General features: G+C 43.4%; 3 protein-coding genes, 1 long non-coding RNA gene and 3 other non-coding genes across 7 annotated transcripts; 3 read left to right on the top strand and 4 right to left on the bottom strand.

Annotated features, from left to right (window-relative positions):
* The first annotated feature begins 1,576 nt into the window (after positions 1 to 1,576).
* On the top strand, positions 1,577 to 1,649 carry Trnam-cau. Its single transcript has one exon. It is a non-coding gene; the product is annotated as a tRNA-Met (tRNA).
* Positions 1,650 to 2,767: 1,118 nt separating this feature from the next.
* LOC123475674 lies at positions 2,768 to 4,564 on the bottom strand. Its single transcript, XM_045178674.1, has one exon. It carries the CDS (start codon positions 4,562 to 4,564, stop codon positions 2,768 to 2,770), a length of 1,797 nt encoding a protein of 598 aa, XP_045034609.1.
* Positions 4,565 to 5,233: 669 nt separating this feature from the next.
* LOC116934047 lies at positions 5,234 to 6,391 on the top strand. The gene is made up of 2 exons (XR_004400462.2): positions 5,234 to 6,178; positions 6,245 to 6,391. It is a non-coding gene; the product is annotated as an uncharacterized LOC116934047 (long non-coding RNA).
* Positions 6,392 to 7,030: 639 nt separating this feature from the next.
* On the top strand, positions 7,031 to 11,109 carry LOC123475673. The gene is given in 6 exon segments (XM_045178673.1): positions 7,031 to 8,024; positions 8,026 to 8,050; positions 8,523 to 8,587; positions 9,203 to 9,285; positions 9,513 to 10,130; positions 11,067 to 11,109. Coding segments are annotated over 6 exon segments (1,770 nt in total). The 5' UTR covers positions 7,031 to 7,088.
* A 222-nt stretch (positions 11,110 to 11,331) lies between these two features.
* LOC123475672 lies at positions 11,332 to 12,449 on the bottom strand. Its single transcript, XM_045178672.1, has one exon. The coding sequence runs from the start codon at positions 12,295 to 12,297 to the stop codon at positions 11,332 to 11,334; it is 966 nt and encodes a 321-aa protein (XP_045034607.1). The 5' UTR covers positions 12,298 to 12,449.
* A 604-nt stretch (positions 12,450 to 13,053) lies between these two features.
* Positions 13,054 to 13,125, bottom strand: Trnaq-cug. The gene has a single exon. It is a non-coding gene; the product is annotated as a tRNA-Gln (tRNA).
* A 149-nt stretch (positions 13,126 to 13,274) lies between these two features.
* Trnas-gcu lies at positions 13,275 to 13,356 on the bottom strand. Its single transcript has one exon. It is a non-coding gene; the product is annotated as a tRNA-Ser (tRNA).
* Positions 13,357 to 14,462: the final 1,106 nt, after the last annotated feature.

Raw genomic sequence — 14,462 nt, 5'->3', positions numbered from 1 at the left:
AATAATTTCAATTTGGGTTTTGAGTTGGGAGATTTGTTGACGAAGGTCGTCAATATCGTCATTATTATTGGTGGGCGGGTAGATTTTTGGTAGTTGTGGTGGATTAGGGAAGTTCTGGTTGCTTAATATTTTGCCGGCTTCTGCGATTGGGATTTTGTTCTCGTATGCAAATTTAATAACTTGTTGTCTGTGGCTGTATCTTGGGCAATCCGAGGTTCCAGCTGCATGTCCGGGTTTTGAGCAGGTGGGGCATTTTAGCGGGTTTTGACAGCCATTAGTTAGGGGGTGGTGCTGTGAGCATTGTTTGCATGAAGGTGTAGCTTTGCATGTTTCCTCCGGGTGGCCAAAGATCCAGCATTTGCGGCACAGTGCCGGTCTCGGTATAAATTGTCTGACAGGGAATATTTCATGTGCCATAATGACTTCATGCGGTAAGTATGGTGTGCTGAAAGAGAGCGTGACAGTTTTCAGGGGTTGTCTACTGCCATCTGACGCTATGTAAGAGAATCTCTGGATCTTCGTGACTCCTTGGTCGACTAGGAGGCTAAGTAGGTCTTCTTCTGAATCTTTTAGCGGCATGTTCCTGATTATGCCTCTTACTGAGGCTTCTGACATGGTAAGTGTGCACTGGATATGCCACTCTCTAACTATTTTTAATTCCAGAAGTTTTCTTTTTTGTCCTGATGAGGATGGGTAAATATGCAGGTCTCCTTTATGGGACCATTTGGTGCCCGCTTTCACCTGTCCAACTGCGCCCGTGAGCGCACTCATGAAAAGAGTTTTTTCGGAAATGCCAAGTTGGGTGAAGGAATTCGGTTCGCTGACAAGTTGGATGATCACCGGTGCACCGCTACATGGTTGATCGAATAGGTCTGAGAAACGCGGAGGGCCTGGACGTGGGCTGTGGGTTTCAGTACTGGTTTTGCGTTTAAATGAGGTTTCTTCGATCTCCATTGCTGCACTTGTTTGGATGGCACTAGATATTAAGGATTCATTGGCGAGGTTTGGGCGACTCATTGCGTGGCGTGAGTCACCACGCCACGCAAGCGTGATTGATTTGGGGTAGGGAAGTTGACACAAAGGGGGTGATATGGCACTTGCCCGGGGCAGATCTAGCGCACTTTTCGACACGTCTATCTACGTTCGGGTCTAAAAGAAGACTTCTGAAAACAGCGTTTACTTCTCGGCTCACGGTCACATTGCTGTTTTCCGTCTGCTATTGTGACATTCTGGATACGCCATCTACCGGTAGAATGTCAAGTGCGCTAGTGGCTTGGTTTCTGAGTCCTTCACAAGATGGCCTAACACGGCAGAACACCACCTACCTAACAGGTTTCGTTCAGGGAAAACGCACAGAGTTTAAGCCGTGTTAACAAAATAATTGGACATCAAATACTGAAAGCATATTATTCATTTATTTGTTTCACATGAACTATGGGAGTTTCTACTCTTGGTACAGATCAGAAGATTTTAGTTGCGCGTGCTGACAAATTAAGTTGTTTATTCATTTAGGTAGTAAAGAGTTCACGGTATCATAGGATTGTTTGTCTATCGAATGTGTTGAATACATATACATGCCTCGATAGCGCAGTAGGCAGCGCGCGAGTCTCATAATCTCGAGGTCGTGAGTTCGAACCTCACTCGGGGCAGTATTAAGTAAACTAACTAAATTTTTTCCACTAACAGTCAATCTCTGTAAGAGCTGGTTGGTTTCTAAATGCTGCATGTAAAACAAAAAATACCACGGTACTATAATAAAGGTTCTACCGAGATTTGAACTCAGATTGTCAGAGTCAGAGTCTGAGTCTGAAGTGCCAACCATAACACCATATAACCACTGCTAACGAATGATCAAACACCATAGAATTACTTATAACTAATGGGGCTTTCTTAATTGAATGCATTAATCAATGTTTTCTCAAGCATGTACACTTGACTATGACAAACATCTTTGGCATCGAAATTGACCTCTAGTTTAAGTTTCCCGAAGAAGATGGGATTCGAACCCACGCGTGCAATGCACAATGGATTAGCAGTCCATCACCTTAACCACTCGGTCACCTCTTCTGATTACTTCCACCACGTTGAGGTCTTGAGCCCTAATGCGTTAGCGGATGATTTCAGTAACATACAAATTTAACGAAAACACCGATAATGAGATTTCGCTGGAAAGAAAACTCTTCAAATAGCGCCCGAGGGACTTGAACCCTCGACCTCAGGATTAAAAGTCCCGCGCTCTACCAACTGAGCTAACCGGGCTACGTAATACATGCCTATGTTATTCAATACATTAACACCACGTAGTTTCTTTGATCATGCGACGACAAATTATGAAACCCACATATTTTCAAATAAGTCTTACATTACCTTGATCCAAAATCACGGTATCCATGTCTCGAAAAATGAAGAAGCCCGCAAATTTTCAAATTTTTTTTATCTTGGTCGAAAATAAGGGTGTCCATGTCACGCAAAATGAGGAAACCTTCAAACAAACAAAAAACGAAAAATCTTACATTGCTTTGATTCAAAATAACGGTCATCGTAGCAAACCAGCAAAGATGAAAACAGCGTTTTTTTTTTTTTTTTTTTTTTTTTATACTTGTAGGTGCCACTGGCCATGGCTAGTTGCCACTGGTTACAGTTTACGGGCCGCCATAGTAGGGGCCCTTACACACTGTTGCGTCTTTGTGTATTGGATACTTTTAGTTTAAATAGATACAATCAAATTAATAGACGTTTAGGGGGGGGGGTTGGATTAGATGAGTTGTTAGATTCGTTCTATGATCTTGGTGTCCGTGATGTTCTTGATGAGTGCTTTCGCGATTTTTCCTTGGGTGTGTTTAGGGATGTTGAAGTTTATGCCCGTTAGTGTTGGTACCTCTAGGGGTAGGTTGAGTTCTTCAAACGCGTCGCTTAGTTCTCTTCTTTCTGTGGAGTAGTGTGGACAGTGTATGAGTACATGCTCGGTGTTTTCTTTTTCTGTGCACCCATTTGGACATTCCGGCTGGACGTTCATGTCCCATTTACTGATGGTGGCATTTAGTCTATTGTGGCCACTTCGCAGTCTCATCAGTGCGGTTTGTATGGCTCTATTCCTGTGTGTATGCCAAGTGCATACACCCATTAGGTTTCTATTTGTTACGGCTTGGTTGGTGGAGTTTTGTTTTATTTTTTCGAGTGTTCTGTTTTGGTGTTTGTTTTTTATTTTCGTTAGGATTTCTGCCATGTTGGGTGAGTGCGTCATCATCGCCCCGTCGTCTGCACTTCTTCTGGTGTTTGCTAGCTGGTCTACGATTTCATTTTCTCTTATTCCAGAGTGACTTGGTATCCAATATAGGTTAATTTTTGTTCCTGCTGACTTGAGATTGTTTATTTCTTGTATTATTTCAGGTATGGATGGGCTTGTTCCCCGTTTGAAGTTGGAGATTGCCTGGATAGCTGACTTGGAGTCTGTGAATATGGTGATTTCGTTCCAGATTTGATTGTATGTACCCTTCAGTGCTTGTTTAATGGCAGCTAGTTCTGCATTAAGGCTGTTGGTGGGTTCTGTTAGTAACCATGCTTTTTTAAAATCTGTTTCAGGTATATATACAGCACAGGTGGTCTTCAGTGTCTTCAGACAGGTTGATCCGTCAGTGTAGATGGCTATGTGGTCTTTATGCTCACTGTTCCTAATCTCAAGGAACATCGTTGAGGTGAGTGCAGTGTTGTTGATAGCTTTTTTCTTGTTCAATGGGAAGTAACCCGTATTTATTTCAAACAGGTTCCATGGTGCTATTGGATGAGTGTAGGGTTGGTGTGTGGGCTCTGGCAATTGGGGGATTGTTCCATCTTCTACTGCGTTGAGATGCCTTATTATTGCAGGTAAGCTTCTCTCTTTCCATTCTGTCTTGTTGTTTATAGGAGTGTGCATTGTTTGGTATGAAAGTTTAGCCAGGTATTTGGTGGCGAGTAAGTTCCATCTATCTCTTATGGCTGTGATTCCTGTTTCTAGTTGGATTAGGGCAGTGGGGGTTGATTTAAAGCAACCTAGGATGGATCTTACTATCTGGTTTTGGGTAGTTTCCAGTTTGTTGACTCTGGTTTTTGGCATTGTTGATAGGATGATTGACCCGTAGTCTACTTTACTGCGAATAATGGCTACGTAGATGCGGATGAGTAGTTTGAGTTGTAAGGCTGACTTTCCGTATGTTAGGGTTTTTAACAGATTTGCCCGACGTTGGATGCTTGCATTTAAGTATTCAGTGTGGTTGTTCCATGTTAGTTTAGAATCGAAAATTATTCCAAGGAATTTGAATTCTTTTCTTTCCGTGATGGCAGTGTTGTATAGCGTTAGATTGAGGTCTGGTTCTCTCGCCTTCTTTCTTGTGAAGTTAACTGCGACGCATTTTGGAACCGAGAACTTCAGTTTCCACAGGCCAGCCCATTCTTCTATTTTTCTGAGATAGCATTGTAGTGGCCGTTCTGTTTCCGATTTTTTAACTGCAGTTGAGTGGATTTCAATGTCGTCAGCGAACATTGAGATTTCGCAATTGCTAGTTGGTGCTGAGAAGTCTGCCATCATTATGTTAAACAGTAGTGGGCTGAGGACGCATCCCTGGGGCACGCCTCTCTTTAGTGTTCTTTCGGCTGATATTACATTGTCGGTTCTTACTGCGATTGTTCTTTCGGTTAGGAGATTTTGGATCCATCTCACAATTGCTCCTGTGATTTTGAATTTTGTGATTTTGTAGATGAGTCCCGTGATCCATGTGTTATCGTATGCCTTTCCTATATCAAGGAATACCACCGTTGTGGATTTATTTTCGTTGAATCCGTTGTTGATTGCAGACTCTAGACGTATTAGATTATCAGTTGTTGTACACCCGTCCCTAAACCCGGTCTGGAATTTTGGGAGGAGTCGATTTTTTTCAGCATACCATTTTAATCTGTTATTCATTATTCTTTCCAGGACTTTGCAGAGGTATGATGTGAGGGATATTGGCCTATAGGAATCAGGCAAATTCGGTGGCTTGTTCGGCTTTGATATGGGTACGACGATGGCATTCTTCCATTCTGGAGGTAAGTATTCGGTGCTGAACGAGATGTTTAGTAGTTCTAGTAGGGTACATCGATTTTCTTTGTCAAGCTTTGTAATCATTTCATTATGAACTTTATCTCTTCCCATAGCTTTATTGGGAAGTCCATTGATGCTTATATTCAACTCCGTTATGGAAATGGGTAGGTTGAGCGGGTGGATTCCATTGTTGTCGATTGCATCCTGTATGATTTGCTTATACAGTTCGGTGCGGCCGTCCTTTCTCTCTTCTCTTTCGATCGGGCAGAATTGGTTAAGTAGTGTTTGTGCTTTTTCGGCTGGGTTGGTTGTTAGTTCTCCATTGCTTTTGATGATGGGTGTGGTGCTGTGGTGACTTGGTTGTCCATTCATTGTGTATTTCGTGAATTTCCAGAAGGCGGATGTATTCTTGTCCATGGACGAGATGTAGTTGCTCCAGGATTGGTTCTTTGCTGATATAATTGTTTTTCTTTTAATTGCTTCTAGTTTGTTAAGATGGGTTTTGTCTGCTGGGAGAAGTGTTGTACGCCATTTTTTGTATGCCTTCCTTGCTGCTTTTGTTGTTGTTTTGCAGAGGGGGGTCCACCATGGTTTGTTTGATTCCTTTTTCTCTTTAGCGGGTGAGAAGTATTTATAGGATGTTTCCATTAAGGTTGTGTAAAAGATTTTGAATGCTTCCTCCGGGGATGTAGCTGCATTTAGAGATGTTGGTGTAACATTTTGTTTTATATCCTTGTTCCAGTTTTCCCACTTGCGTTTGTTGAATTTCCAATGGTCGTTTTGTGAAGTTAAGGGAGGGGAGTTGGTGTTTAGTTGTATGATAATAGGGAGGTGGTCGCTACCCCAGTATGTTTCGGTGTGGATGTCGGTACGATAGGCCAGGTCTGGGGAAGTAAACGTTAGGTCTATGGTAGAGTTGTGTCTTCCGTTTGGATTTGGTCGGGTTCCTAGGTTCTTCGGGGTGCAGAGAATTAATCTGTTATCATTTAGAAGTAGGTCCGTCACATCTCTGCCGCATCTATTTTGTTAGTGGTGGTCTTCCCATACTTCTGAATGGGCATTTAAATCCCCTCCGATTACTAAGCTGTTTTTGGTTGCGTTTAGGATGTCCGTTAGTTCTTGGTAAGTGTTTAGGTTCCCGTCTGGGCAATATATTGATACTATATCTATTGCTTTGTTGTTTTTTAGGTAGATGGTGGCTCCTACGGCTTCTATGTTTGGTGATTGTGGAAGAGATATGGAGGCCGCTCGTATATTCTTTTTGATGAGGATCGCTACGCCTCCACCGTGATTGTTCCGGTTTAGGTAGAACGTATTGAACGCTGAGAACTTAGGTACGTATCCATCTTTCCAAAAAGTTTCACTGATTATAACAATGTGTGGGTTATGGTATCTTATGTTGTATTTAAATTCTTGTAATTTTGCTTTATAAAGACTTCGGGCATTCCATTGGATGATCTTGATCGGCTTAATCATTTTCGACTTTTATCTGTAGTGTTAGTTGGTGGTTTGTTGGGTGGTTTGGCGGGTGGTCGGATGCTTTGGAGAAGGGCTGTGATTGCTGACAGTTGGGTATTGTTAGAGGTGAATCCAGATTCCATATCATTTTTGATTTTTTCAATTGTCGATGGCAGGTTGGTGAGTGGGGTTATTTTCTCTTGTATGTCTGCTACTGTATCTTCGAGGGCTGCGATCCTTGCTGTTGTAGTGGGTTGTATTATGGTAATTCATTCGATTTGTTTCCTTAGGTAGTCGATTTCGCGACGGAGGTCTTCTACTTCAGGGTCGGTGTTGGTGGCGGTTTTGAATTATTATCATTCAGCCACTTCGACCTTAACGGTGTAGAACTGATTTATTAGCTCCTCCAAAGACAAAAAATAATCTGGCAATGCCCGACCGTATGCACAGTGGGCGTGCCAGATCCCCCACATCCTCAGAACCTTTTCAGCTCCGTCCAAACTTAGTCATGGGTGATATCCCGTCCTCGCCTTCATCAAGTGAATCTACTAAACGTCGTCGTGCTTTGCGTAGCATGTCTGGTGACACGCTTACTGTAGAGTTAGGTGAAAATAGTGTTAATACGCCTGAGTTACCACCTGGTATTCCGAACTCCACAGATTCGCATGGTACGAAGAAAAACAAGAAGAAGTGTCGTCGTTCTCGCGATAGCTCCCCTTCTGATTCAGACTCAGGATCATCGTCTTCTTCTAGATCTCACGATCGTAAAAAATCTCGCAAGGATGGCACGGATTCAGGCGGATTCGACGAACCATCCAACGTCGCCATGCTGCCTCGCTCACGTGTTCGTGACCTACGTCGATGGATGAAAGAAGGTATTGAATCCAAAACCGAGGGAAACACCCTCCGGTCTGCTTATGTTCCCAAATTTGAGGGTGACTTTGAACTTATGGCTCCTTTATTGGACCCATCAATGGCTCGCAAATGGCTGCGCAATCTTGGCGAATCGTCTGATCGAGCTAAGCTGAAAGACTTTTGGGAAAAACAGCTCTTATCATTGCAGAGAGAAGTGAAAGATGCCTTTCAGCCTCTTGCCTACATGTTAGGCGTCATGCCCGAAAATTCCGATGCTGAGATGCCCGTTCAAACTGCTATACGTCTGCTGGGCCACGTGTTTTCTCGCATCACCAAGATGAGACGCTCCAACGCCATGCGCCACTGTGCGCCCAAATTCTCTACGATGTTGATCGATAATCGTCTGTTCTCATCTCGTGATTACCGTAATTTGTTTGGCAACAAATTTATTGACGCTTTGGAGAAAGAAGCAATTGCTGATGCCAAAATGGATCAGATCGGACGCTACGGTGGTCCTTCCAACAGCCGTGGAGGCAATACTCATTTCCGCAAAGGCGGATCCAATTCTGGTTCTGGCGCCAATTTCAAATCCAACGGTAACTGGAACTTCAACAAACCACACTCGTCTAACCGCAACAAGTCTGGCGGACAACAATTTACCGGCGCTTCTAATAATAACAAGTATGTATCAAATTTTCTCCCCCCTGTCTGTTCTGTCGATAGCTCGATTGTAGGCGGTCGCCTATCTCTTTTCTCTAATGCCTGGCACGCTTTCACGGATGATCCTTGGATCTTAAACATTATTGATTATGGGTATTCTATTGAATTTACTCATCCCCCCGCCCAGAAGCTTATTCCGCCAGAAGTATTATGGACAAGGAGAAAACCGCTATTTGCAACTCGGAAGTCGAGTCCCTTAAAAAGCAAGGAGCCATCGTCGTGGCCCCCTCTCCCGTTGAAAGTTTTATCAGTAATCAATTTGTCGTTCCCAAAAAAGCAACCGGGAAGTATCGCCCCATTTTTAATCTCAAAGCGCTTAACCAATTTATTCGCTATGAGCACTTCAAAATGGAATGTTTAGATAATGTAAAATATTTGATTTGCAGAAACGATTGGCTTGTCAAACTCGACCTGCAAGATGCTTATTTTGTAGTCCCTGTGACCAGTCAACATCGTAAATTTTTGCGTTTCATATGGGATGGCGTCGTTTACCAATACGTATGCTTGCCGTTCGGTTTGAGTAGCGCCCCACGGATATTTACTAAGCTCATGAAACCAATAATCGCTCATTTGCGTAGACTTGGTATTCGTCTGCTAATTTATCTTGATGATCTGTTAATCTTGGGCAGTTCCCCTAATGGCGTTCTACAACATTTGCGCTCAGTAGTGAATTTACTTTTGTCCCTTGGTTTCCTTATAAATTGGGAAAAATCGGTCGTAATTCCGTCTCAGTCCATCGAATTTCTAGGCCTCGAAATCGACTCGCGCATGTTGTCATTTTCTCTTCCCAAATGTAAAGTTGATAACATTGTCTCCCTTTGCCAATCTATTTTGAAAAAAGATCGAGTAAAGCTTCGCGAGCTCGCCGCAGTACTCGGAAATTTCTCTTGGTCGATAACATCAGTTCCTTACGCCCCAAGTCACTACCGGTCCTTACAGAGATTTTATATTCAGGCAGTCGGAGATTTTAGTAATTTGAACAGACTCGTTGCCCTCACGCAAGAAGCGCGAATTGATATTCAATGGTGGGCTCATAATCTTAAACTTTCAAATGGCAAATCAATAATTCCACCATGTCCCGACTTATCGATTTATTCTGATGCCTCATTGAAGGGATGGGGATCGGTTTGCGATGGCGTTACTGCAAGAGGCCCCTGGCCTCTTGCCGACCAATCACGTCATATTAACGAGCTCGAGTTACTAGGCTCCCTTTACGCCCTGCAAATTTTTACCCAAAATTCATCCGATATATCTGTTTCTCTTCTTTTGGACAATTCTACAGCTGTAGCTTACGTAAATAATTGCGGTGGTACCAAGTCCCGTTCCCTCTCCGCCATCTCTTCTCAAATGACTTCCTGGTGTGAAACACGCAACATCTCTTTGGCGGCTTCCCATTTACCTGGAATGTTTAATTCCATTGCAGACCGGGAATCACGGTCGACATTGGACCCAAGCGATTGGATGCTATTCACAGGGGCATTCAAACGTCTCCAGGATGTGTGGCCCATGGAGGTGGATCTTTTTTCGGCGGCGTGGAACAAACAATTGCCGAAGTTTGTTTCCTGGCTACCCCAGCCGAACGCGATAGCCGTGAACGCCTTCTCCCTCAATTGGTCACGCCTGAATTGTTACGCGTTCCCCCCATTCGCAATGATTCCGAGATGTCTGACAAAGATAAAGAAGGAGAAAGCTGTTGTCATTTTGGTTTGCCCGCTTTGGCCGTCTCAGCCGTGGTACCCTCTTTTGTTGGAAATGGCAACGGACATTCCGAGAGTGTTCAGCTCACACCCGATCCTCCTTCATTCGAACTCCCTCGAGCCACACCCACTCATTCAATCAAAAAAATTCCTCCTAGCCGCATGGAAATTATCAGGGGACGCCTTGAAAAGCGAGGCCTTCCGCCATCAGTTGTTAGATTATTGCTGGCCAGCTCCCGTGGGTCTACGTTATCTACCTACCAGTCAGCCTGGAACGGTTGGTACCGTTGGTGCATGGCAGGGAACCAAGATCCCTTGTCAAACGATCTAAATACTATCTTGCAGTATCTCGCTCACTTGTTTGATTCCGGTCTTGCGTCGCAAACGATAAATTTACATCGATCGATGTTATCAATGACCTTGGAGCCCGTAAACGGCATAAATATCGGGGAACACCCGTTGGTGGTCCAGCTTTTAAAAGGATGCTACAATTCATTACCCCCTCGCCCTCGATATAACAACATGTGGAATCCAGATGACGTTTTAAAATTCATATCGTCGTTACCTGATAATTCTGATCTCTCCCTTTCAGTCATCTCTTATAAACTCGTTACCCTGACGGCTCTGTCATCTCTTCTTCGAGTGTCCGAAATCGCGTCCATTTCGAGAACCTCAATTCATTGCTCCGCGTCTGCAGCAACCTTTTCTCTTTCTCGCCCGCGCAAAACCCAACATGATGGGCCGTTACAATCTATTTGTTTGCCCCGCCTCTCCGGTCGTATTTGTCCAGTTGATTGCCTTGAAAATTATCTAGGACGCTCCAAATCATTGTGTCCATCATCAGATTCTCTGTTTATTTCGCTTAAGAAACCTTATCGAGCGGTGGGCTCTTCCACTATCGCCAGATGGATAAAGAAGTGTCTGTCAGACGCTGGAATAGATGATTCATTTTCAGCACATTCCACTAGAGGCTCTGGTGCATCTAAAGCAGCCAAAATTGGCATTCCCATTGAACAAATTTTGAAAGCCGCTAGTTGGACTAATGAGTCAACATTCAATCGATTTTACAATCGCCCTTTGACTTCCGCGTCTGTTGCGAGTTCAATTCTCACACAAACAGATTGACATCATCTTTAAAATCACCGTTAAGGTCGAAGTGGTTGAATGATAATAATTGTGGTAATCTAGATTATTAGAAATGAAAGAACGAGACCTTAACGGTCTCGTTATTCCCTCCCTCACCTCCCTGTTTAATTATCATGTTTTTTTTTCTTTTACAGAGGTAAACGCTTCGTTAACTCCAAGAACGGCTACGGCAATTAACGTATCCTTGGCAAGATTTTGTTCGCGTTCCTCATCAACACAGAATTTCTCATTTTTGGAAGTCAATCATGTTTGTGTTTATTTGTGTCTCTGAAAAGTCCTGAGGATGTGGGGGATCTGGCACGCCCACTGTGCATACGGTCGGGCGTTGCCAGATTATTTTTTGTCTTTGGTGGAGCTAATAAATCAGTTCTACACCGTTAAGGTCTCGTTCTTTCATTTCTAATAATCTAGATTACTCTTCGGGTCGCTACGCGACCCTCGAGTAATCCACAATTTTGGTAGTTGGGTTGGTCTCATGGGTTCCGGGTTGTTCAGGATTTTGCTAGCTTCTGTGATGGGGATCCTGTTTTCGTAGGCAAATTTAATGATCTGTTGCCTGTTGTTGTACTTGGGGCACTCCAATGTCCCTGATGAATGACCTGGTTTAAAACATGTGGGGCACTTTGTTGGGTTGTTGCATGGTGTAGTGTTGCAGTGTTGTTCTGCGCATTGTTTGCAGGTGGGGGGTGCCGTACATTTTTCTTCGGGGTGGCCGAAGTTCCAGGATATGCGGCAGAAGGCCGGTCTTGGTATGAATTGCTTCACTGGGAAGACTTCATGGGCCATGATTACTTCGCGGGGGAGTTGGAGGGTGTTGAAGTAGAGAGTGACAGTTTTTAGGGGTATTCTACTGCCATCTGTTGATAGGGACGAGAATCTCTGGACTTTAACTACTCCTTGGTCAGCTAGCAGGGAAAGGATGTCCTCTTCTTTGTCTTTGATGGGTACATTTCTGATAACACCTCTGATGGATGCCTCTGACATGGCGAGTGTGCAATTTATGTTGAGGTTATTCACTACCTTTAAGTCTAGGAGTTGTTTTTTTTGTTTTGTTGATGACGGATATATGTTGAGGTCCCCTTTGTATGTCCATTTTGTTCCTGATTTGACTTGCCCTACGATGTCTATTAGGGCGTGCATGAAGTGCTTTTTTTCGGTGATACTTAGATCAAGGAATGATTTGGGATCACTGGTGAGGTGTATGATCACAGGTGCTCCGCTGCATGGTTGGTCGAATAGGTCGGAGAATCGGGGGGGGTCCTGGCCGTGGATTGTGGTTATCATTGGTGTTCTTGCGTTTGGTGGATAGCTCTTCGTATTCCATTGGGGCACTTTGGTCGATGGCACTTGATACGGACGATACATAGCCAGGGCTGTTCCAACTCATGGCGTCGTTATACAACCACGCCACGTAAGCGTGGTTATTTGGGGATGGATAGGCGGCACAAAAGCTTTAAGGCACTAGCTTGGGGCAGATTTGGCGCACTAGTCGACACGTCTTATTATGTTCGCGTCCAAGTTGTTACTTGAAAACAGCGTTTGCTTCTCGGCTCACGGTCACATTGCTGTTTTCCGTCTGCTATTGTGACATTCTGGATGCGCCATCTACCGGTGGAATGTCAAGTGCGCTAGTGGCTTGGTTTCTGAGTCCTTCACAAGATGGCCTAACACGGCAGAACACCACCTACCTAATAGGTTTCGTTCAGGGAAAACGCACAGAGTTTAAGCCGTGTTAACAAAATAATTGGACATCAAATACTGAAAGCATATTATTCATTTATTTGTTTCACATGAACTATGGGAGTTTCTACTCTTGGTACAGATCACCAGATTTTAGTTGCGCGTGCTGACAAATTAAGTTGTTTATTCATTTAGGTAGTAAAGAGTTCACGGTATCATAGGATTGTTTGTCGATCGAATGTGTTGAATACAAATACATGTCTCGATAGCGCAGTAGGCAGCGCGCGAGTCTCATAATCTCGAGGTCGTGAGTTCGAACCTCACTCGGGGCAGTATTAAGTAAACAAACTAAATTTTTTCCACTAACAGTCAATCTCTGTAAGAGCTGGTTGGTTTCTAAATGCTGCATGTAAAACAAGAAATATCACGGTACTATAATAAAGGTTCTACCGAGATTTGAACTCAGATTGTCAGAGTCAGAGTCTGAAGTGCTAACCATTACACCATAGAACCACTGCTAACGAATGATCAAACACCATAGAATTACTTATAACAAATGGGGCTTTCTTAATTGAATGCATCAATCAATGTTTTCTCAAGCATGTACACTTGACTATAACAAACATCTTTGGCATCAAAAATGACCTCTAGTTTAAGTTTCCCGACGAAGATGGGATTCGAACCCACGCGTGCAATGCACAATGGATTAGCAGTCCATCACCTTAACCACTCGGTCACCTCGTCTGATTACTTCCACCACGTTGAGGTCTTGAGCCCTAATGCGTTAGCGGATGATTTCAATAACATACAAATTTAACGAAAACACCGATAATGAGATTTCGCTGGAAAGAAAACTCTTCAAATAGCGCCCGATGAGGGACTTGAACCCTCGACCTCAGGATTAAAAGTCCCGCGCTCTACCAACTGAGCTAACCGGGATACGTAATACATGCCTATGTTATTCAATACATTAACACCACGTAGTTTCTTTGATCATGCGACGACAAATTATGAAACCCACATATTTTCAAATAAGTCTTACATTACCTTGATCCAAAATCACGGTATCCATGTCTCGAAAAATGAAGAAGCCCACAAATTTTCAAATTTTTTTTATCTTGGTCGAAAATAAGGGTGTTCATGTCACGCAAAATGAGGAAACCTTCAAACAAACAAAAAACAAAAAATCTTACATTGCTTTGATTCAAAATAACGGTCATCGTAGCAAACCAGGAAAGATGAAAACTGCGTTTGCTTCTCGGCTCACGGTCACATTGCTGTTTTCCGTCTGCTATTGTGACATTCTGGATACGCCATCTACCGGTAGAATGTCAAGTGCGCTAGTGGCTTGGTTTCTGAGTCCTTCACAAGATGGCCTAACACGGCAGAACACCACCTACCTAACAGGTTTCGTTCAGGGAAAACGCACAGAGTTTAAGCCGTGTTAACAAAATAATTGGACATCAAATACTGAAAGCATATTATTCATTTATTTGTTTCACATGAACTATGGGAGTTTCTACTCTTGGTACAGATCACCAGATTTTAGTTGCGCGTGCTGACAAATTAAGTTGTTTATTCATTTAGGTAGTAAAGAGTTCACGGTATCATAGGATTGTTTGTCGATCGAATGTGTTGAATACATATTGTCGCGGGTGAAAAGGGGTAAACATTATCTCCTAACACAGATGATTCACCCGCTCGTTGGACTATGTTGCGAGCGTGGGAATGATTCATCTTAAGTTTATCTGTACTAAAGAAGATACGGAGACATGCGCTCCGGAAAAGGGCGTATATTGTATTTCGGTATAAATACCAGCGTAAAATTCAGTTAAAGTGTAGTTCCCTGG

This window comes from Daphnia magna, linkage group LG9, assembly GCF_020631705.1.
Source record: "Daphnia magna isolate NIES linkage group LG9, ASM2063170v1.1, whole genome shotgun sequence".
Classification (NCBI taxonomy): Eukaryota; Metazoa; Arthropoda; class Branchiopoda; order Diplostraca; family Daphniidae; genus Daphnia; species Daphnia magna.
Note: the sequence above shows the minus strand (reverse complement) of the source record. Positions and strands in the feature narration are given on the sequence as shown.

Bases quoted from the DNA above. Each gene is read 5' to 3' on its own strand.
- LOC123475674 (XM_045178674.1), bottom strand. From the start codon at position 4,564: ATGATGGCAGACTTCTCAGCACCAACTAGCAATTGCGAAATCTCAATG.
- LOC123475672 (XM_045178672.1), bottom strand. From the start codon at position 12,297: ATGTATCGTCCGTATCAAGTGCCATCGACCAAAGTGCCCCAATGGAAT.